At 49.8% G+C, this 23750-nt stretch overlaps 1 protein-coding gene across 1 annotated transcript; it reads left to right on the forward strand.

Moving 5' to 3' along the window:
* The first annotated feature begins 15082 nt into the window (after nt 1-15082).
* Cxcl14 (C-X-C motif chemokine ligand 14) lies at nt 15083-22770 on the forward strand. Its single transcript, XM_004632248.3, has 4 exons — nt 15083-15372; nt 15536-15641; nt 19055-19168; nt 21627-22770. Exons 1-4 carry the CDS (start codon nt 15309-15311, stop codon nt 21640-21642), a joined length of 300 nt encoding a protein of 99 aa, XP_004632305.1. The 5' UTR covers nt 15083-15308; the 3' UTR covers nt 21643-22770.
* Nucleotides 22771-23750: the final 980 nt, after the last annotated feature.

A 23750-nucleotide genomic window follows, 5' to 3' on the forward strand; every position in this document is an offset into this window, starting at 1 on the left:
GTCTCTGAACTGTTTCTCCCAATTGGCCATTTAAATTTAATAGTGAAAGACTGGTTAATGATAACAATGCATCATAAAACCTTCAGAAGGAAAGGAGAATGTTCTGTGGACCTTTTTTATTTTTTGGCATGTGGCAGTTTTTAAGTTATTAGTGTTTTGTTTTGTTTTGTTTTGTTTTGTTTTGTTTTTGCACAACCAGGGATTGAACTCAGACCCTTGTACTTGCCAAGGAAGCACTTATTCCACTGAGCCATCTCCCCGGCCCCTCTAAGTTATTAGTTTTTAAAATCAATACTTTCTTATTAATTTTATTGAGAAACAAATAGTAATGAGACAACTTCAAAACAGGTTAGTAGGACAGTTACAATAATTAACACATTGCATATTGTTGTCTTTGTAGTAGTTATTTATAGTACAAGATGCAGACATGATATTCTGTCCAAACACTATTAGTACAAATCTTTCTTCTCATTGAATTAAGAAAAAGTAGCTGTATATCTGTCCTAACTATTTTGTATATACAGATACAAAATGCTCTTTCATTTGTATCCCCTTTTTTTTACTTTTGTCAGAGATGGGTATTCCATTGCCATTTAAATACTGTAGGTGTGTGAATTCAGCAAAATACTCCAATATAGTCCAGTAGTCAATAATAGTAGTGGGTTATCCATAGGACTGGCAATGTCAGCAGTTGTTGACTTGAGCCTTCTACAGCTCAGCATGTAAATATGGTTTTACTTTTATACCTTGTTTTTATACTTTTCTGCTGGATAGGTAAGACCAAGATAAAGCAAGACCTATATAACAAAAAATGTAACTTTTGTATCTGACAAGATCAGTCAAACACCCTCGGGATTTACCCTGAAGCCCTGTACTGCTGTTTGTAGATCCTTTGTCATTGTCAGCCATGTGGATGAGTCACGACCATTGCTTGACCAATTTGTTCTCTGTGAAAGCCTGAGAGAATGTTTTCTTTCCATGTGACTCTCCTTAGGCACACTCTACATCATCAATCACTTTCCTCTGTATCCCCCTAATCTCCTTGATCAGAAAATTTGGGACACAATTGAGTTACAGGATGTTACAGTACAGGTTCTCCTATGTTCTGAGTCCTCACTGACGTTGAAAGGCTAGGGCCACAATGTTGGCTGTCCTTGCAGCCCCTCTTTTTCTCTAATTTTTGGTCTGCAAACTTAAGTTGTTAATGCTCCAGAAGAGAAGCTTAATGATATTATTACCCTATAACATAGGCAGGTGGGCTTAACCTCACTGTTTTAATATCAAACATCTTAGACATAACATGGAACAGGTATTTTCCATCAAATAAAATCAATACCTTTTAATGGAAACAACTTGATAAAAAATCTGTCACAGAATTTTGAGACCCATTAAAACAAAGTTTAATGAGAAAAAAAAAAAAAGAAAAGGAAAACCGAAGTTGATGCCCAAACCCATCGTGGTTCAAAGCACTGTGTTCTCCACCCTTTTTCTGGTGCCCCCACTCAACTGTCTCACCACAGTTAAAGTCAGTCTGCCTAGCACAGCTCTGAAGTTTTCGAGGTGAGGGCCTTTACTTCCTTTCTAACCTATCTAGAGGGAGCTTGCTGGAAGGATAACCAGGGTCCCTGACCAGGGCTATCCATCTATTGGTAGCTCTGCCTGCTTGGGGGTGACTCTTGTTCACTGGTAGCTCTGTGTCCCAAAGCAGCAGTGTTTGTCCATTGATAGATCTCCCACTGCATGAAGCCCTGCAGCAGCTCTGATCTGCAAGTTCTGAGGGGTTGCATGGAGTCACCATGTCATACGACTCTAGAGCCATAGGATGTGGATGACAATGCCAATAGGCTTATGCAGCACCACAGCCCTTCCCATGAAAACTGTCTCCAACTACAGCACATGACAGGCAGGAGCCACCTGGGAATGGAACTGGGTGAGGGAGCAAGGAGAATGATACAGCCTCATGAGGGGCTCCCTCTGCTTCCACGAGGATTGCCCAGTAGTGAGACCTGAGCTTGGGTGCAGTGGTGCACACCTGTAAGCCCAGCACTTGGGAGGCTGAGGCAGGAGGATCACCATGGGTGCAACCCCAGCCTGAACCACATAGCAAGACTCTGTCTCAAAAACAAAAACCAAAAAAGTGGGACTCAAAGACCTACAAATCCACAAGGTTGAAGTCTAGAGCTTTGGACTATCAGTCAAGAATCCACTGCTCCCCTCTGCACTGTGGTTTTCTTATTTGTAAACTGGGTACACCAATCATTGGACATCCTGCCTAACAGAAGGACAAAGGCCCACTCTTAACCATGTGTGAATGTCCTGCTAAGGGCTGTACACATGAGGAGTCTGGGACCTCTCTAAGCAGCAACACCATGGAGAAATGAATGGAGGTTCAGTCAGGCTTTACATCCCTTGGCTGTCTTTCTCTGATCCCTGTGGCAATAATTCCAACCTTGAGGCCTGTTACAGAGTGTAGATTTACAGTTTCCTCAGTGCCAGTGTCTTCTGAATTTGTACTGGGTAGACTTGGGACCTGAGGCTGCATTTTGTTTCTTCTCTTTGTCATTCTGTATACCACTGTCTTCTGACCTTTGGTGTAGAGCTTAGATAGAGTTATTACCTTAGCACCAGGTCCGGATCTACGAAGTTCAGATTCCTCCAGGTGGGTGTTGTTTGGATCTGGCTGCTGTGCTCCACTTCTTTCTGCTGCAGGCCTTAGAGTTGAACCCTTTGTGTCTCTCTGGCAAGATGTTCTGCTCCTGAATCAGCTGGGTAGGTCTTGCCTCTAGCCTCTTTGCAGGGAGTTCTGCTGAAGGGTTCCATGCTGGGCCTACAGCCTGGGCCAAATGAGGATCCCCGGGCCCAGGTCATCTCACTCACTCTCCGGGCCTGCGCTCTGGGTGGGTTCAGGATTCGGCAGCCCCGGCCATCTCACTCACTCGCCAGGCCTGCACTCTGGGTCCAGAATGTAGAGCAATTGGGTAGAGTGCAGCCATGTCCACTCCCACACACACAGCCCAGACCTCTCTCAGATGCCAGGCATTCAGTTAGAACTCTCAACATAGCTCATGCAATCTTCATAGATGTCCTATGTGGGAATTGAACTGCCCCCATTTGACAAATCAGGAAACTGAGGTTAAAGATACTAAGTGAGCTGGCCAATATCTCACAGCTAGAAAATAAAACAGCAGGGTTTGAACCCAGATTTTCTGCTGCATCTCACCACCTCTCATTGTACTCTGTCATAAAAAGGACTTGGGGCCTGGATGTGTCATTTCATCAATTTCTGATCCAAGAATCCCCAAAAGAAGCCACTTTGTCCCAACTGAAATTGAAAAAGGGAGTAATTCCACAGCTAAATAGAAGTCTATCCCAGCAGGCACCAAAAGAGCTGCTTTTTTTAATCTTCAGTCCTCAGACAACAGAGATAAAGTCAGAATTAGCCCCTCCGAAGCTTAACCACTCAACTCACAGTGGTTTTTGTTTGTTTTTTAAATCTTATTTATTTGGCACAGGGTCTCACTATGCAGCTCGGACTTGTAGTGATATTCCTGTCTCAGCCTCCCCAGTGCTGGGATTACAGGTATGAGCCACCATGTCCAGTTTCAGTGGCCAGCTTGGCATGGGGCCAGCACAACATGCAGTACTGGGGATTGAACCCAGATCGTTGCGCTTGCCAGCCAGGTGCTTAGGCCACTGAACTATCTCCCCAGCCCAAGTCACAGTGCTTGAGTCTCTTCTGCTTCAATGGAGCCTTGTTGTCCTCACCCAAAGTGAGCCTTCCAGGCAAGTGTCCCTCACTCCCTCCTTATGGAGGGAGTCCCCATGGAGTCACAGATGCTGGGCCAGGTCAGTGAGATGACTCAGTCTCTGTGGTCAGAAAGCACAAAGTTGAGGCAGCCTTTTGCCAGGGGCCTCATCCCAGACTTTATCTATTTTGTCTTTTTGAGATAAGGTCTCACTATGGAGTTCAGGCTGATCTTGAGCTCACTTTGTAGCCTAGGCTAGGCTCAAATTCACAATGATCCTCCTGCCTCAGCCTCCCAAGAACTGGGATTACAGGCATGCACCACCATGACCAGTGGGTAGCAGACTATAGTCTTGACTCCACCATTTCTTCCAGCCCTGACTTCAAAAAGAACTAATATGTCTGTAAACTATTCTTCCCATTTCAAGAATATTTGTTCATTCTTGAATTTGTGCATTATAATAACACTATGATCAGACCCCAAAGATATGCTGACCCTATCTCTAAGATCCAAAATCTGGGCGAAGACCTAATGAAAGAATCGAATATGTGAGTGGAGATGTCTTCTCCAAGGCCTGGCTGTTAGGTTCCTCTAGGAATAGGTCACTGTGTATCAGTCCCACAAACACTGACCTCCACATACCCCTTGGGGAAGCCCTGGGAACTCTGTCTCTGCTGCTGGGAACTCGAAGTGCTGCTTCATCAACTGCAAAGGCCGCTTCACTTGATGGAGCCCCTGTCCCAGACCCATCAAGCCCCCTTTCATTCCCGATTAAAGCCGCCAGTTTGGCAAATGCCCAAAGGGTGGGGATCTGAGGTGGGACCCCTAGGTTGTGACTCAGGTCAACACTGCATCATGGCATAGCAACCCGACAGAGGAAGAGCCTCTTAGGGGACACAGCGAACATGTTCTTGTGGTCAGCCAGTGTCCCGTAGAAAGCCTGCTATGCTGAGCCCTTGGCCCTCCCAAACCCTGCCCTGCCCAGGAATGACAATGAAGACCTGATGGAGTCAAGAGAGAGGGAGTGGGAGAGACCAGAAGGAAAAACAGCCCCTGAAAAGTGGCTGTCAAGAGCACAGGGATAGGAACAGGACCTCACTTTGCTTCCAGAATTGCCCTTGAAAGGCTGGGCCAGGGTATTTACCCTCAAGCTCCCATGCCTGCAGCATGTCCTAGGGCTGCACCTTGGCCATCCTGACCTTCCCCATCCCTAAGCAAAGGCAAAGGGAGTCCCCCTAACCTGGAGAATGCCCACCATGAGCTGTCCTGCAAGAGGGCCCAGAAGGGTCCCCACCTGGGACCTGCATAGCCAGGTTATTATCTCCCCTGCAAAGCCACCCATCCTGCAAGGGAAGCAGCGCAGCCCTGGCCCAGGTGCTGCAGAGAGGGTGAGCCAGCAGCAGCCCTGGAAACACTCAAGCCTTACAGTCCCCCCCCCACACACACACTTCTCTGTTCTCTTCCACTAGCTCAGTCCTCAGCCTTCTGAGAGCCCTGAGCTTAAGAGAACCAGGTGCCTTCATTAAAAGAAAAGGAAAAAAATCAACAAATAAAAGGCAATTTTGCAAGAGGAGTGTGGTGTATTCCTGGGGGCTCCATGCAGTTTTACAGGCCCAGAAACAGAGCAAGACACTCGGGGCTGGCAGCAACACTTCCCATCCCCCACAGGCTGCCAGACAGCCCAGGGCCGCAGGCAGGGATGGGAAGGGAAGGGCCCCTCCTCAGGCCTCACCCTCTGCACCTGTAGCCCTGCAGCCTCCCTGCAGAGGGTGATACTCTGCTTGGTGACATGGTGAAAGGAAGGAGGGAACTGCAAAGAACACCTGGAGGCCCCTGATGAAGGCCAGCCGGTTCTCCTAAAAGCACTTCACCCTGTTCAGGATGCAGGATGGGGAGCCCAAGCCTCTGCTCTCCAGGGACCCCTCAGAAATGGAGTTCCTTTCTTTGTCTCTTATGAAGACAAATCTGGGAACTTAGGGCAGCAGTGAAGACAGCAGGGCAGGTCTGGTGCAACTTCCACTGGGTCAGGGCAGGCACCCACCAAAGGAGAGTTCATCTAGGTCTCAGCATCTGCACATGTCAATGCAACCAATTCCCCATGGCAGGCCTAGCAGAGCAATGGAGGCCAACACATTTTTTACTCTTGCAAGTGGGATAAACCCAATTAGTGCATTTGGGAGAGCTCAAATACATTTTGGAAGAACTGCCCAAATATTAGGTCTTCAAGAGCGAAAATACCTGGTGAAATGAGTCTAGTTGAAAAAGCAGTAGCCTGCACATGGCAGCCCTGGGCCTCTGTCTCTCCCCTTTGACACTGGGGCTCCCAGCCACGCACACAGAAGACGGCCTGGCCCACTTCCACAGCGAGCCAGGGGTCCTGGGTTCTGTCTCTGCCGGTGTGCAGTGGGAGGCATCTACTTTGCACTGGGCCGTCTCTCGGCATCTCTCCCTCCTGCTCCCTCTCTCCTTAGCATTCACATCTGGTTTCTCTTCAGAATGAGCTTCACAATGGACAGATTTTGCACTTTGAGGGTTTATGGTTCCTGCCGCCCCGCCTTGCTTTTGATCGTATGCTTAAAATCTGGGCTGCGGTCTTGGCTCCAGAGAGCTGTTTATGACGATTCTTTTATGGTGTTGAGCCGCTCACCGTGAAGAACCTGGCCATGTTCAGAAGCAATGACTAGTTGCTACAACAACAAAAATTGCAGTGTACATATCTCAGACAGTTGCTTGAAAAATTGTCTTCATGTACAACTAATCAAGGATAGCATCCACCTGGTAGGTAAGTCCCCTGCACAGCGGGTACCTGGTCTGCCTGAGACACTAATTTCAAAGAAACTTAGTTGCCACTCCTCACTCCAAAGCCAGTCACTCCCTCTCTCCTGCTGTGCTTCTGGTGTGGGCTGCCACAGACCCCACTGACAGAGAGCTCTGCAAACACCAACATCCAAGTCCCTCCCTCTCAGAAATGAATTTTGCATCTCTGCATTGTTTTTTAGGAGTAGGCAAAGACTGCAGAAGCAAGATGGCAAAGCATTTATCTTCTGGTCTTTGGTAAGAACATAGCTTGTCCAAAGTTTCTAGTGCCCCCTGCCCCCTGCAGCTACACTCTGCTGTCCTTCCTTTACCCAACAGCCACGGTGATCTTCCTACAAGGTAAAAGCTAATCACAAAACCCTGCTGCCTCAAATATTTTTATGGATCCTTAAAATTTAGGGAAAATACCTGAGCTCCTTAGCAGTCTCCACTTGGATGGACTCCACCCTCTCTATCACAACAGGAAGGCCCACAAGTTAAGAGTGCACCTGTCTTTCCTCTTTTAGCCTACCCAAGCCAAGAGCCCTGGGGTCTGTGCATCTGAAATCACTGCAGAAGAGTCCTCTGACCATGCCTTGAGAAAAGGATGCCCCAATCCACATTGTCACCCTCTGGTACTCAATGTAGAGTTGTCAGTTAATATATCGGCCACCAGGCTAAATTTGAATTTCAGAACAATAAATAATTTTTAGCATAAACCTGCCCCCAGACACTGCACGGGCATCCTGTATTTCTCCTTGCTAACCCTGGCAGCTCCAGGTGATGATGTTGGGATGCCCCACAAGGGGACAAGCTGAAGCATGGAGAAAGGAACAAAGGTGAGGCCGGGCAGCAGGGACAGCCCTCATCCTCCTTCAGAAAGGAGCGGCACAGAGTAGACTGCTCAGGTTTAGATCCTGCCGACCGCCCGGGCCAGGATACTTGCCTTTCCTCTCTTCAATTTCTTCATCTAAAAAATGGGACTAATATGCTTCATGGGGTTGTTAGAAGAATTAAGCACTGTTTGCATAGCACTAGAATGGTCCTTAATGCATGGAAAGTGCTGGCTAAGCATTTCATAGCATAAAGCAAAAGGAAAAACCAAGCAAACCTACAGTAGGAGGGGAAAAGCCTAAGAGATTCAATATTTAGAAACTAAAATAAGAGCGAACATTTACGGGGCACTTACTCATGGCCAGGCACTGTGCTTATGCTTGTCTAGTACTGAGCTATTTAATTCTCATCACAGCCAGCTGCTTTATTTTTTTTAATAATTTTTAAAATTTATTTATTTATTTATTTGATACAGGTTCTCCCTACATAGTTCAGATTCGTAGTGATCCTCCTGTCTCAGCCTCCCCAGCGCTGGGATTACAGGCATGCACCACCACCACTGGGGCCAGTACAGCATGCAATACCAGGAATCAAACTCAAGTTCTTGTGTCTGCCAAGCTTAGACTGCCGAGCTACCTCCCCAGCCTTTCTTTCTTTATTTACTATCCTTTACCTCTATTTACAGATGAGAAAGCAGGGGCACACAGTGGTACAGAGTGGTAGAATGGGCTTCTCGGCCAGGAAATCCATCTCCATAACTCCCAGATCAGACAATGGCACAGTAGGGTCCACTTTAAGTCGTCCGCATTCATCCATTCATTCTTTCATTGGGCACCAAGTATGGCAGCCCTGTGCCCATACTGCAGCACTGGAGGAACCAAGAAAGATGCAGAGCAAGCTGGGAGCTCAGGGCCTGATGCAGAAGACACCACCCGTGCATTTGCAGTGGAAAGGAGAGGTACTGAGAGGGAAGGGAGCCAGGGTGGCAAATGGCAGGGGCTAGGAAGGGACGGAAGGGAAAGCACATAGGCAGGGAAGCTGTGCTGTGAAATGATACCTTTGCAGATTCCTCACAATAAAGAGGAGCAACCAGCTTAGCCAAGAGGCAAGAAAGAGGCTTGAGCTGGTAAGCTGTGGACACCTTCAGGAAGCTGAAGCATGGAAGGTGTGACCGGCCACAGGGTGAGGAACAGGCTTGGTGCAAGACCACAGGTAGCAGTACTGGGGGCCTTCATGATGTGAGCACATGGAGCTGCAGGCAGAGGTGGGAGGCAGGGCACAGTAGGATGAGGCACAGCGAGAATGGGCACAGCCACCAAGGGAGGCCAGTCGCTGTCTGAAAGGGGAGGACTCTCAAGACAGGGCCTGGACCCACCTGATCCGCCAAGGTGGGCATCTGCCTCTGGAGTGCCCACCACATGGCTTGAGTACCTGTCACACACCCCCAAGTCCTGCTAAATGGAGTTGAAGCCTGCTGCCCAAGGCTTCACTGAATTGGAGGCTCCGAATATTCTATTACAAGAACATTCTCATATATGGGAAAGCCAGGAAACAGCTTTTTCAATGACAGTAGGAAAATGTTTGTCCCTTTCTTTACTACCTGTATCAGTTATTCTCTCGTTGCTGGGACAAATGCCCAACACTCAAAATGAAGGAAGGAAAAAGCTTATTTAGCTCACAGTTACTAGAGGTCTCAGTCCATACTCAGCTGACTCCAAGGCAGAGTGGCACATGGCAGAGGGCCGCAGTACATGGCGGTGGAAGGCAGCAAAACAGCAGAAGCAAAAAGGAGGAGTAACAGCAACAATGGCTGCAGAGAGCATGTCTGTGGTCCTTATGTTGCATTCAGGCTGTCCGCCCCAGGTAGGGTGTAGTACGCACACCGATAATCCCAGCAGTCCTCAGACCCATAATCCCATCCTTCATTATGAATTAATCACGAACTATAGAACTGTGCCTCAAGGACTGCATGAGGCCTTGTGGGGGACAAATACACACAAACTATAACACTACCCTTCATACAGAGGTTGCTGTTTGACATACTTGTAGTCGCTGTTCCCATAGTTATTACTTTATATGCACTGATTGTGCAGTATTCCACAATTATTGCAAGCACAAGTCTTCACACCAGCATATTTCATTTATTTTTTTATTGTCTACTTCATTCCCTGTAGTTTACATATATATTAGTGCTTTATTTTTAACAGACTATCTGCATGTTGATGTTGTATTTCTATTACAGAACTTTAGAGTTTCTGAAGTTAACTAATAAGGTGACATGGTCTACTTCAGACAAGTTGAATGTATACTGCAATTTCCTGAAATCCTGCACTGGTTGATGGTCCCAGCCTTGATGTTTAAGTGGTCCTTCCTCACCATTATCACTTGAATTAGTACTGTTTAAATAGTAAATTATTGGGTTGAGACCAAAACAAAAATACTGTGATGCTGCAGTATTAAGGTACTTTTTGTTGATTGCTAATAAAGATGCACATTTTTTGTGAATTAGCTAATAATGATTTTTCTTCACTTTCCCCTCCTTAATTGTCCTTTCTGAAAATATTTTTGCTTGTGCTCTTCATATAGCAAAGACTGAAGGAGATACTGTTGAGTGAAGAATTGGCAGAACAAATCCTACCTATTGGGGTCTTTGCTGCTAGGCTTTTTGCCATGTTTGGGAGACTCCCATGCACCCACCTTTACCCATCTGGGTGGGGCCTTTCTGTTATCTTGTACCTAATCCCTTGCCATCTAGTTACTGTCTATACCATTTCCTCTGGGTGTCAGTTGCTCAAAGTTCCCAGATGTTCCCAGTGTGAAGAGCAAAACAGCAGTTGTCCTGGAAACCTTTGTCCTTCTTTGCAATCTGCTGCAGAACAAGGCCCTGGGAAGGGGTCTGTGTGCAGGGCTGTCATTAGAGGACAACCAGAAGAGGAGGCCCCAGCTACACAGACCTCCAGGCTGATGGAGACACTGAAGATCGAAGGGTCCCCCAGGTGTGGACTGCGAGCCAGTACACATAACCCAGTAGAAGTAGGTATTTTGGAGGGTCCATTATGTCATGAGTAATGAGACAAGTCAACAATGTCAGACAAGTTGCCAGTGCCCAAGAGCTCTCTCTGGCCTAAGAATGGAGGAAAAGGGCACAAGATAGAAGGTCTGGTGATATTAAGGCCCTGGGTGACTTTATGTGAAATCCTACCTCATTCCTGGGTCATTTCCTCGTAGGTAGAATGAGGGTTAGATGAGGCCTCAGCCCCTGTCACTTCTGGACTCTACAGTTCCTGTCCCATCAGGGAAGTAACAAGGACTCTTGCTGAGAAGGAGGCCAGAAAGTAGAAAACTGGGTAGCAGGGATGTCTCTGAACTCAGCCGGCAGGAAACCAGCCATAACCACTCAAACCCCACATGCTTAGCTGATCAAGAAGTAAACAGATACCTGTGGAATTTTCTGGAAAGGCATCTCCTGATTGCTCCTTCCAGACACAGTTTTGCTAAAGCACATGCTATGCTGTAGAGAAATACTTCTCTGGGAAGGTGGTCTGCCATGGCCATCCCTTCCCCCATTCCACACTCCTGCACATAAACACATTCTTGCACACAACCTTACAGTCTGCACAGCCTGGGCTCAACACAGTTCTTTTACATGCCTGGGTTTTTGCCTGAAACATGTCCTACTTACCCAGTAGATAAGGAAATGTGTGACTGTAGGCACTGGGGATGAGGACCCCACAGACCAGGGAATCCCCAAAATACACTCCCAAATAAATGTGAAAGCAGCACAATCTGAAATGGCTGTGTGTGAAATGAATAAGGTGAAATAGATCAAGACATAGCAAGTGACTATTGCCAGGCACAGTAGCTGTAAGATCACGAGTTCAAGGCCAGCCTAGGCGACTTAAGGAGATCTGGGGCTGGGGATTTAGCTCAGTGGTGGAACTCTTGCCTGGCATGAACACACCCTGGGTTCAATCTCAGTTTAAAGGGTGACTGCTGTTGGGGGAAGCTGAAATGTTTGAGTCTGAAAAGTGGATACAGGTACTGAGGCTCAGTGAGGAGAGGGCTTCCAAAAGACATGGAGCAGCACAGTGCTGGCAGGGGGCTGGGAAGCACAGAGTTCCTGAGATGGGGACAGTATGTGCGTCTGAGGAATAAGATGAGGCTGTGTAGCACAGCACAGTCAGTGGAGAAGATGACAGGAACCAGGCAGGGATAGACATTGCGGTGGAGTTGCCTTGGACACTGCATGACATCAGGAACCAGGGAAAGGCTGGAGTAGGGGTCTCCACAGGTGGTCCTGGCATGGGGAGCAGGAGCTATAAAGAGCAGGCAGGGCCTCCCTATCATGTGATTACCCCAGTTAATTCCTTCTTGCCTTTTATAGGTCAACCCAGTGGTCACCTCCTCTGAGAAGCTGACCCCAGTCTGTCCTGTCAAATCTCCTGATGAGCCTCAGGGTACCAGCTTCCTCTGTCACACTGACCTCTGTGAGGCTTCCACAATTATCCCCACAGTTGTGAGTTGATGCCAGTTTCACTACTCTGGAGAACAGGTATACACCTGCCTGTGCTTACCTGAATTTTCCAGTACCTTGCGAAGCCCCTGGCACTCAGCAGGTTCTCACTGAGTATGAACAGAATAGATGAGCAAAAACGCAGTGGCTCAGCCCAGTTTCCACTTCCCTGTTCAATGGGTCCTGTTTCTACCTCTTCCTTCCCTTGCCCTGCCGTACCTGTGTCAGGCTGTGGGCACATACAAATGCACACACATCAAGCTACCCTCCATGAGGTGGCCATGTGTCCTGTCCTTCACTGTACCCTGGAGACATCCTCAAAGCAGGCAGTGCTAGTGTATAAAGAACTGCCTCCACATGCGCAGCTAACCCTGCCTTCACACCCTCTCACAGTCCCCACTTGGGCTCAGTAGAGTCTGCACCCTGAAGGCATGACAGGGGTGAGCCCCCTCCTCTGCCCAGTGGTGGCAGCTTCATCTATGGGCCCGCTGGTGGCAGGTAATCCAATCTTTTCTCTACTGCTGTCTTTGGAAGAGCTCATGTGAACAGGCGTAGCTGTTTGCCAAGATACAGCATATGTGTTTTGTAAAGCAAAGAATAGCATATGTACACTGAGGACTAAAGCTGGCATCTCTAACCTCTGGTCTCACCCAGGAAACAGGGAACTTGGGTCCCTATTTTGAGGGCCTACTGTTGTAAATAAGCACTCAGCACTCATGTTCCCTGGTCTTCTTGGATCCCACTTAATGAATCAACAGATTATTGATACAAATATTTTAAAATAAAATTTCATTAATGAAAAATAATTCACATACTTGGGGGAGGTTGGAGGTTAAGAAATTCCTTTTGGAGGATAGTTTAGTAATTTACATTAAACACCCTATAAGCGGCATACCCAGTAGCCCAGGAATTCTAAGACCATATCCAGTTTTTAAGAAATCACCCCCAAACACATGTCCCACAGCACTGCTAAAGAGAATCCAAATGTCCGGCAAGGAGAAATTGGTTAAATTAATTATGGCAGTCTATCCAGTGGGACACTGTGTCTGAAATCATCATAACCATGGTCAGCACTTACTGAATACTTACTATATTCTGCAGCCTGCATTCAAAGCTTGGCATGTACCGTCTCATTTGATTTCCGCATGCTTGAGCAACCACCAATCACACCCACCTCATGGATGAAAACATGAAGGCCTCAAAGACTTATTTGCCCAAAGTCACACACTAAGACACCCATGCAGTTCAAGTTCAGACTACATCTTCTTGACATATACCACGTGGCTTCAATAGAGGCCGCTAAAAGAGAATTGGTAGAGGCAAAACTGGCTGCCCCAGAGGATGCCCGTGGCACCCTGGCTAGTACAAGAGCAGGTTCCTAGGCAGCCTGTGGCCAAATCTCATGTGCGTACACGAAGCCAAGAGGAAGGACCTGGAAGTGGCCGCTGCTGTTGTCTTGGTTTAGACTTCTGAGAGACTGCATGTTTTGTGCTTTCTTCTATTTAAGTAACAGATATGCTATTTAGTATTAAGAAAAATGAACTTTAAATTTGAAAATTACCATAAATGCCTTAGAAAATCATTCCTTCGCACTCATCTCCTGCTGAATGCAAACATCCAGGTGCCAGCCTGGCTTCAGGAACAAACATAACCCCAGGCATGGGCTCAGCTTGCTCTTCAGAGATCAGCTTCTCCTGCCTGTGGCAGCAAACGTGCTCCTGCTCGAAGGATACAGCACAGATAACCCCCCTTTCTCCCCAGAAGCACCCCGCCCCTGTACCCCCTGAGTGCTGCCAGGCAGAAAGGCACAGAGCTGGGCAGGCTTGGAACCAATCTCAGCCCCTTGCCAGCCTGAGCAGCTCTGCTCCATTGTCTCGGGTCTCGCAAGGAAGCTCCAAGTTTCACTTCAGTGCTAAGTGAAAGCCGGACAGGCATGATGGCCACAGACCGGACCCTGTACAGGGGTCCCCGTTCTGTAGTCACGTATACAGAGACCCTCCTCCCTGACTCACCCATTTCTAGCCTCTGTGACTTTGGGGACATTGTTGCTTCTCCTTCAGCTTCATTCTGCACCTGTTAAAGAAACTAAAAGTACCAATCTAGAAATGACATTTTAATGCTCTGATATGCAAATATATATATGTATATGTATATATATATATATATATAATGCCAATAAGTAATATTTGCTGGGTACACTATGCATCAGACACCAATTTAACTACGGTACTTTGAATGTGTAACAATATGTACTTCTCACAGCCTCCCTAGGACAGGCACCGTGACTACCTAGGCCTCACAGCTAGTGCAAGGATGAAGTCACCTGAGCTGGTAAGTGACTTTGGGGTGGGGATGTGTGGCCTCGTGGCTGCCTCACACCACTACCCTCTGCAGCCCATGTAATCTCTGGAGAACAGGAGGCCTTTATCCAGATGGTTACAACTGTCATCTCCCTAATGGGGCCCTGCTTGGCTTGGGAAAGTGAGGAGCACCCAGGTTCTCTCAAGGCCCAGAGGACCACACAGCCACGAGGCCACAGACCCACATTAGGGAGCCTTCTCTGGGAGTGCCTCCTCTGCATTCTGCGTCAGTTCAGTGATTGTGGGCAATGGCTTTGCTGCACAGAGCCTATGGCAAACGCCCACGCAGGCCTGGCCAGTGCTCTGGCCACCAGCGCTGCTTGTCTAACAGGCGGGTGGAGAGGTCAGGTCAGCTGGCAGTGACGCTTGGCACTTGCTTCAAAATTCTTTCAGGTCTTCTCCCAAGGATCTGAGCTCCTGCCTGACTTGGTGGGGGAAGAGGGGAGGGGTCCTCAGAACAATAAGCCTGTCTGGCCAGGGTGAGATCCACCGGATTTAGAACAGCAACACTCTTCAGCAGCCTCTCGGCCTTCCCGCCTCCCAAGGCACAGCAGCTGCCCTGGAAGCCTGTGCGGGGTGTGGGCTGAGTGTGCAAGTGTACGCAGGAGAGCGAGGGAGGCGCGCGAGTGGGGAGCAGATGTGCGTGTGTGGGTGCGCGCGTGGCTCCCAGTGTGAGGACTGCGATCTCGATCCAGTCCCAAGGCCGGTGGCAGGCGGGCTGGGAAGGTCTCCTCCCCCCACCACATTGAGAAATCTCAGTGAGTCACCGAGTGGTTCTGCATATTAATGAGCTCGCTTGCTGCGAGGGCAGGAGCGGATTTAAAAGAGGCCAGGGCAGGCGGAGGGAAGTTGTGGAGCGATTGCACAGAGGAGTGCGCAAAGCGCTGCGCGGAGCGACAGACAGCACCGCCACCGACAGCGCTTCGGCAGCTAGCTGAGGCAGGAGGCGCGCTCTGAGCTGACAGATCCGACCCGTCATCTGCACCTCGGGGCGCCACACCGAGCCATCTCGGGGCAGTCTCCCTGTCCCCGTTTCTGCGCTGCACCCCTCTGACCAGCATGAGGCTCCTGGCGGCCGCGCTGCTTCTACTGCTCCTGGCGCTGTGCGCCTCGCGTGTGGAAGGTGAGTGCTGGGAAATCCCTTTGTCACCATCTGATTCCGTCCCGGGAACCCAGGCACCAGCTCTTAGCCATCCTGGGACCCAGGGGTTCTGGGGCTCTCCGAAGGCCGACGTGGAACAAAAGACCCTAGCCCAACTTAGCAGCCCTCTTGTCCTCTCCCACAGGGTCCAAATGCAAGTGTTCCCGGAAGGGCCCCAAGATCCGCTACAGCGATGTGAAGAAGCTGGAAATGAAGCCAAAGTACCCGCACTGCGAGGAGAAGATGGTTATGTGAGTTCTTGCTCCTCACCACCAGGGCGTCCCGTGTGTCCCAGAGCCTGGGCTTGGGTCAGGCTAACAAACATTTCTCTCTACCTTTATCAAGTCCTTAGCAAAGCTCTGTAATTGCCCAGCGAGTTCCTTAGGACGCTAGCGCAACAGTTGCAAAAGGGGGCCACTGTCCTGGGCTCTGGGAAGACCATCTCTGAGTCCACTCTGGCTAGGACTCCAACAGGCAGCCTCTGTCTGCAACTTGGGCTGCCCAGGGTGCCAGGGCAATCCAGAGCACAGAGTTAGAGCCCCGAGACTGAGCTCCAGACTGTGGGGCATGCTGCCTTCCTGAGCAGTAGTGCAGACTGTAAGGCCCTGCTTGCCTTTTCTGACAGAGCCTTTGTTTAATCAGGGGCTGTCCCCTCAGATGGCCAGTTTGGGGCTTTTAGGGATCTCAGTAGGAGAACTCTTGGCTCTTTCCTCAGCAGCTGGACTCCTTGTGGGCCCCCAAGCCCCCACAGTCCTGTGGAAAGCTCTCTACTGGGGTTAATGTGCCCCGAGTCCTTAGTCCTGCTGGTGGGGATGCGAGCAATGTTTTAAAAACTGGGGCAGAGCAGAGAACACTGCGTTTCCTTGCTCCTCTGCCTTCCCAATTAACCACTTGAGGCCGGCACCACTGTTTCCCCATCAATACACTCTTGGCTAGGACACAAGCCCTTGGCAAAGCAGCTCCCAAATATTTGCCATGGACCATTGGCCCCTCTTCCCCTGCCCCTGAAACAGGACACACTTTATTTTCAGTCTGGGCAAGTGCCTTTTTCCGGCCAGCCCTACCGCCTGAAGCCTCCACACAGCGTCTGCACAGGCAGGCCACTCCAGCCCCTGCTCCCATGCCCCTCTACCACCTGGGGTGACAGGCTGAAGTGGGTGATATTTGGAAAGCCCCAGAAGGAGAAAGACCCCAACACTCATCCTTCTGAGGCATCTTAATTAAGTCCATCTTTGTCCCTAGCTTGGAAGACCAAGTCCACAAAAACTGCCCCCAAGCCCTCTTAGGTGGGGGCTGGGAATCAAGTGATCTATAGGAAGAGCCAGAGCTCTTCCGCACCACAGCACTTCCAGCATGGGGATTTAAAAGGCAGGGAACAGTGAAAGTTGTTTCTGAGACCGTGCAGGGGACAAAAGCAGGATATGGGGTGCAGTGACACCTCAAAAGGACAGAATCCCTCAGCAGACACTTCTCCTGGCTAAACATCTCTGGTTATAGAGGGAAACAATAGCTAAGCAAGTACATGAGAAGGTTGCTTTCAGCCTTGTGAAAATGTGCAGGAGCCTCGTGACCTCGGTACAGGTCACCCTCTCCTACCCTTCCCCCATGCTCAGAGCACCCCCACCCCCACCCCCAAAGCTGGAGGCTCTTCTCCCTTCCTGTGTTCCTAAGACTTTCTAGATCAGACAAGTGGCCAGCACTGTTTGCCAAAGCAGGTTTTCAGCCACCAAAGCTGGACAAAAACAGGTTTTCCAGCTCGCCCTGTGCCACCCAGACATCTCTGCTGCAGCTGGGGACCGGGAGGTGCGGGTGGGGGGGGTGGGAATGGAATATTTGCAAGTAGGAGTCCTTGCACCCAGAAGGGCCCAGGAGAGTCCAAATGCTAGAAAGGGCAATTTGTGTCATAGGTCCCTGAGCTTTCCCCAAAACCCTCAACACCCTGAAAATGAGAGGGATGCTAGACCCAGAATTTCTGATAGTTGTGGACATTGTGAGTCCTTACATTCCATGATTATTTTTTCATAATCTCCATTTTGTGATGCAGAATTTGAACACTGTGGTTGGAGGGCTGAGCCTGCTTTCCTGCTTGCCCTGAACTTGAGGATTTGGGGTGCTCAGCCTGCACGCTGACCTGATATGGGGGTTTTTACCAGACTTTGCCATGACCTTTCACTCAAAGTACAAGAGCCACATTGCAAGGCCACAGAAAAGCCCACATGCCCACTTCCTGAGGGTCTCCAGGTTCCTGGGGAGGGCAAGACCTAGATTCCACTCTGAAGCTGGTTCCACACTCCAGCCCCAGACAGAGCCATGTGTCTCCAGGAGGGCTCCAGTGAGGCTGTGAGGACCCCTCCCTTTCCCAGGCTGCTTTGGCTCTGGTGGGGGCTCCAAAAACTTAGAGCACAGAGAGGAGAGCCAGTCACCCAGAAACATTTCATCCCCATTCCGGGGGCAAGATCCCCTTTTATCTTTTCATGGGTGGGGAGACTGTCACAGCAACCCAGCCCCCCTCTAAAACTTGACCCATGAGCCCTGACATTTCATCTTTGGCAGCCTGTGGGGGACCAGCTGACCTGTGCCTCGCCTCCCAGTCCTTCCCCTCCACCTATTCTTCTATGAACCTCAGGAGACACCATCTTCACCTCTAACTTGGCCCTTTCCACCTGTGCTAGGTGGTCCCTCATTCTTGAATTCCATTCTCCTCCTACCTCCCCACCATCCTTCCGGCCAACACTAGATGAAGACAGCAGCAGCACTGGGCACCCATTCACCTCCCCTCCAGGCTAGAGCTCACACACTAAGGCTTATCATTCTCCTCAGCTGTCTCATCCCCCATGATCAATGACTAATAGCAATAACCATTCACCTGGTCTCTACCAAGCTAAGTACTTTACATGGATTGCATCTTTTAATCAACCCAATAACCCTATGAAGTAGGTTTTATCATTGTACCTATTTTACAGATGGGCAGGCAGATTCAAAGAGGTTAGCCAAGGTCCCAGCCAAACATGGGGCTCAAACCCAGGCCCCTGCCTCTGTACAAGGTCATCATGTCTACCCTCTATATATCTAAGAATCTACCCAGTATTGGAAGAGGCTGATGGATGCCTGAGATCTTTGAGCACAAGAAAGGGAGGTCTTATTTCTCTGCCCAAACGAGATAACTAGGACTTTACACTCAAACATCAAAACAGCCTTCAAGGCCAAGATTTTGCTTCAAGATCAGCAAATGTTCCACCCTGGAACAATCTATGGCAGGTAGGGGGAACTAAGGTTGAGGGTTCAGGGTGTGCAGGTACATCTCACCCCTATGGTAAGCTTCTAAATACAAGGGCAAAGCCCTTGACATACACACCTCTTGATCTCCAGAAGAATTCCCTAAGAGCCCTAAGCCCTGGAAACAGTACTAGGGGTGCAGTAGGCCTGGGGGACACAGTCCCAGATGCTGATGGCTCTAAGAGGAAAAGGTAAGGCACTCTCTAGAGAGGGTTAAGACTTAGGATTGAGTCAGGTTAGGGGATAGCAGACCCTTCCACAGAGCTAGCCAGGGAGGGATGGGCTGCCTTGGGGTTAGGGAGGGAGGAAGAAGGGAGGGAGGGGGAAGGAGGCAAGCGAGGGGCTGTTGCTGCACACTTCAACCTGAACCCACCCCACTCCATTGCAGCATCACCACCAAGAGTATGTCCAGGTACCGTGGCCAGGAGCACTGCCTGCACCCCAAACTGCAGAGCACCAAGCGCTTCATCAAGTGGTACAACGCCTGGAATGAGAAGCGCAGGTATGCCCACTGCTCTCGCCCTCCCATGCTCCTTCCCACCCTCCTCCAGAACATGCAACAGTTCTCAGGGTACAGAACATCAGGCCACTCAGCCCCACTGAGTATGTGCATACCCACCACAATAGCCACAGCTAGGGGATAACCAGACTCTGCCTACGAACCCCCACCCCCAGGAATGGAAACCCACCACTTACCAAAGCAGGCTACTGCTCTCTTGGCTACATACTAAAGACAGAACTCTCTGTGCCCTAAAGTCTGTTGTAGCTTTCACATTATTGTCTTAATTGCTGTTTTTTAAAGTCACATAAGCCATCAAATGTGGGTGAGCCCCTGGCCTGGCTATTCCTTGTGGATCTTGCAGGGTGAGATGTGACCACTTAACTGACTAGGTTAACCATAAAACTGGGGGCACCCACAAGATGAGAAGGGTAGTCTCTCCACCAACACATTCTGTCTGGCATGCCCTGTCATGCTTAGGCAGCAGATAAATTCCTTCCCATATGAGTGCTAGCAGGGACCTTGGATCTGACCCTTTAAACCAGCACTACTCTTACTCATCTGGGAAAGTAAAGTTGAGACTACCAGTACTTTGGGCCAAATCACAGTGTTCCTTGGGTTGTTTCCCCATAGTCAGAAAGTCCTATCTCTGATCCCCTGGGCTCTAGCTCCAGACCTGGAAGAGGGGTCACTTCCTGATTCCCTGGCCATGGAGAGATGAGCTGTCCTAGAAATGGCCCTTCCTGCAGCATGAAGGGCCTGCAGTCACCTTTCCCTGCACAGCTCGGCAAGAGAAGCAAGCACCTTCAGGAGACTTACCCAGGAGCCAGTGTGAGCACCACACCCTACACAAGGGGGAAACCAAGGCAAGACTGGGAGGACAGTAATTCCCTGGGAGCACAGGACAAAGCCAGGGCAGGAAGCCAGGCCCCCAGGGGAGGGGATCAGCCACAGTGGGTACCTGGGCTGCCCTTCCCACCACCTGGCCAAGCGCCACCCCTTCAGCTCAGTCCTGTGACCAGATTTCCCACAGCTCCTGCACCCGAGCCTGTTTTTGCTGCTTTCAAAACTGCCTTGTTTGCAGAAGCCTGATATAGAAAGTGATGAGGATGAGAGACTATTTCTGTATGTCCGAGGACAGGAGTGACAGATGCCCTCTTTCCAGTTGGGACAGAGAGCTCACCTGACAAAAGCAGGACCTGCCCCTTCTGCTCTCTGCCACCCTCTAAGCCCTGCATCATCAAAGTAAAATGAGCTAACCCAGAGCCAGCTAGTGGAGGGGACAAGAGCATCTTGCTTCAGCTCCTGAAGACACTCAGGCCTGTGCCCACCCACCTTGCTACTCGCTCTCCCCGCACCTGCAGTGCAGCTCAGAACGCAAGGAGGCACCCCGGCATCTGAATGCAGCCCAACTTGGCTTCTCTGCTTCTGTAGATTGCACTGCTGAAAGCATGAGAACCTCTGGTCACCAAACAGATCGGCCCTCACTTCATCCCATCAGGAGTTCATCCTCCTTGCTTGGGTGCTGAGAGAAAGGAGTGTGTCCCTGCTCTCCCTACCTCAGCCCTGCAAAGGGATAAAAAGGTCTCTGAATGTCCAGTGGAGATAAAGGAAGTGTTAGGAGTCCTCTGGGGTGGGGGGGACTGGGTCAGGCCTGTGAGGTTAGACAAGGGAGTTCAGCACATCTCAGAGAGCAGAGCTCCTGGCCGCCACAGGAAGCAGCCACATCTTTCTGCTTCCACCAATAATCTGGAGGTCTTAAAAATCAAGAGCAAGGCAGGGAATGTTGGGCTGTTAGAGAGTTAAGTATGGGCTCGGGGCAGCCATGGGACAGAACCGGGAAAAACTGCAATACCTAAATGGAGCCAGCTTGGCAGGTGAGGGACAAGGTGACTGGTGATGCCTGAGAAGTAGTGGGTGTGAGGCAGAGCCACCAGGAGGAGGTGGCTGGCTGGGGACACAGACCCCTGTGGTGGAGCCCAAGCTTTTGCCAGCCCCGCCGCAGTCCTCAGGCTTCTAGAACTGGCATATTTCAGGAAGACAAGCCCAAGTCTGGAGAGAGCTTAGCCATCATGGGCTATTCTCTCTAACAGGAGGCGCTCTGTGCAGATAAATGGAAGGAAAAATGACACCATGCTAGGCAGGGCTCCATCCCTCCTAACCATCCAGGCTCACCAGGCACATCTTAGGTCACTTAGGCCTCAGTTTCCCCACATACAAGAGGATTTGCTCCATATGGCCTTGAGGAACAGATGAGCCAGGAGAGGCAAAAGCTGATTGGAAAGGGCAAAGCCAGACATGAGTTCTGTGGCCCCTGTGATCACAGTTATGTCCCAGAGATGTCGCTCCCACTCTCCCAGCCAAAGTCCGCACCCTGAGGACTGAATGACATCACACAGCAAGCAGCTCAGAGCAGCCCGCATCAGTCCTGAGCGCTAACACCTGTGCTTTCTCTTCGCAGGGTCTACGAAGAATAGGGGGGAAATCTCTGATAGAACACTCCAGACCAGTTTCAAGACTTGAGCAAAGGACTTTTCTGGTTAAATAAAAAAACCCTTTCTTTCTCACAGGCATCAGACACAAATTATATATTGTTATGAAGCACTTTTTACCCAGGATCAGTTTTTACATTTTATAGCTGTGTGCAAAAGGCTTCCAGATGTGAGACCCAGCTCTCTTGCGCTCCAGACATCAACAGGCGGCTCTTTGCTGAATTGGGGAGACTCATGCCTTTCCTTTTTTAAGAAAATGCTTTTTTGTATTTGTCCATCCATCGATACACATCTGAGCTTTATAAGCGCCCGGGAGGAGCCGTGAGCTTGGCTGAGACATTTCATTGCGGTGCTGCTCTGACCTGAGCCTGGGAAGCTTCTGCCCAGAGGGCCTGGCGCCTTCTGCACAGCTGCCAGGCTCTCCTGGGCTTACGCTGGTCCCAGCCTCAGTGTGACTCCGCAGTGGCCCCTGTCGCCAGGCAAGCAGGAGCAGGTCTCTCTGCATCTGTGCTTGGAGGAACTCAGTTTAGTTGCCAGAGAAATGTGCTTCATTCCTCTGGTTCATTTTTTCAGTGTAGGAAACATTTCCAAGATCCTGTGGGGGGTGAAGCAAGTGACCCCGAAAGAAGGCCCTGGGTCTTTTTTCCATCCTGAGGAATTCTGAAAGGTTTGCTGCTTCACTCGGTGATGCTTCAGAAGCATGTAAAGTTCCTACCACTATTAGTGAAAAAACCTTAGAAAAAAATTTTAAACCACAAACACAACACGCAACTGGAGACACACAATCTGTTGACAAGAGGAAGTCTTCAGTGTGTGTTCCTCTCTCTCCACACAGTGGGACACGCAGTACTATAGCAGCGGTACACTTGTGACTCCCGTGCAGCTCACGGGGCGCAGGGTGTCCAGGTTTAGAAGTTGGGATTTCGAGCGCCCTTTGCTTTGTACATACCTTCTGCAGGGCGCCCCCCACAGGCTGCCCCTCTGTAGAGGCCGCACTGTCCTGCTGTGTCATACGCTATGTAAATGTCAGAGATCATTAGCATTGCATGCAGATTTCATATTCTTTCTAAGACAAACAGAAAAGTAATAAAATATATTTGAAATGTACCAACATTCTAGACTCCTGATCTTGTTTCCTTTCTGTTGTTTGGGTGTCATTAAAATGTTTACTGTGTCCTGAATAAACCGACAAGTTTATTAGGAGGGAAGGGTTATTTCCCACATGCCTGAAGACACTGTGACCACTGTGGCATACGTGGAGTTGCTGTCATAACCCAAGGACAGGACCCAGGCCTGGAAGTCAATGCTTCTCACACATGTGGTGGTTGGTCAGAGGGGCAGGTGGAGGCACACAAGACTGGGACTCACACAGACAGGCCCGGCCAAGATGCCCTGGGGTCTGGGAGGTTCCAGGCAGAGGCGGGAAGTGCCCAGCAAGAGGCTGTGGCACTCTGAAGCCAGGCTGTCTGGGAGCCACAGGTGGGGGATGCTGACTGTTTCTGCTCCCCCAGGATGGCAGGACAACACTGAACACCTGATAGCACTTCTGGGGATGCGCAGAGCTCAGAAAGCACTGAGGGCACTGGGCCATGGCAAGCCTCATAAATGAGAGCTACATTAATAGTCAGGACTAGGCTGCTTTGCACTTTGCAGGGACTATCCATGGCCTGGGTCTCACCTTCATCCTACATCAGGCAGGCCCTGAGATGGTCCATGGGGCTCTCTAGGTGACCTGTCTCTAGACCCAGAGCCAGAAGCCACCAGTTGTAGCCCCTCCTCTGCAGCATGTTTCCTGACCCTGCTTACACTTACAAGGACACAGCAGGGTCCCCTGTAGGCCCTTTGTCATACTCTCCTTTCTCCCTGCCAACTCCACCACTACATTTCTAAGGACACTGAGGGCCAGAGAGGTGAAGGAAGTGGCCCAGTGTCACAGAGGACCCTTATTGTGTGCCATTCTCTCCAACAGCTGGGCTTGCAGCCTTTCTTCTGCAAGGTGTGGGGGAGGTAGGGACATGGGCTGAGGCCACACTAGGATGGAGACTGTGACTTTTCCCTTCAGTATAGAGAATGAAGAAGGACTGCACAGGTAA

The sequence above is a fragment of the Octodon degus genome, unplaced genomic scaffold, assembly GCF_000260255.1.
Source record: "Octodon degus isolate 3935 unplaced genomic scaffold, OctDeg1.0 scaffold00048, whole genome shotgun sequence".
Taxonomy (NCBI): Eukaryota; Metazoa; Chordata; class Mammalia; order Rodentia; family Octodontidae; genus Octodon; species Octodon degus.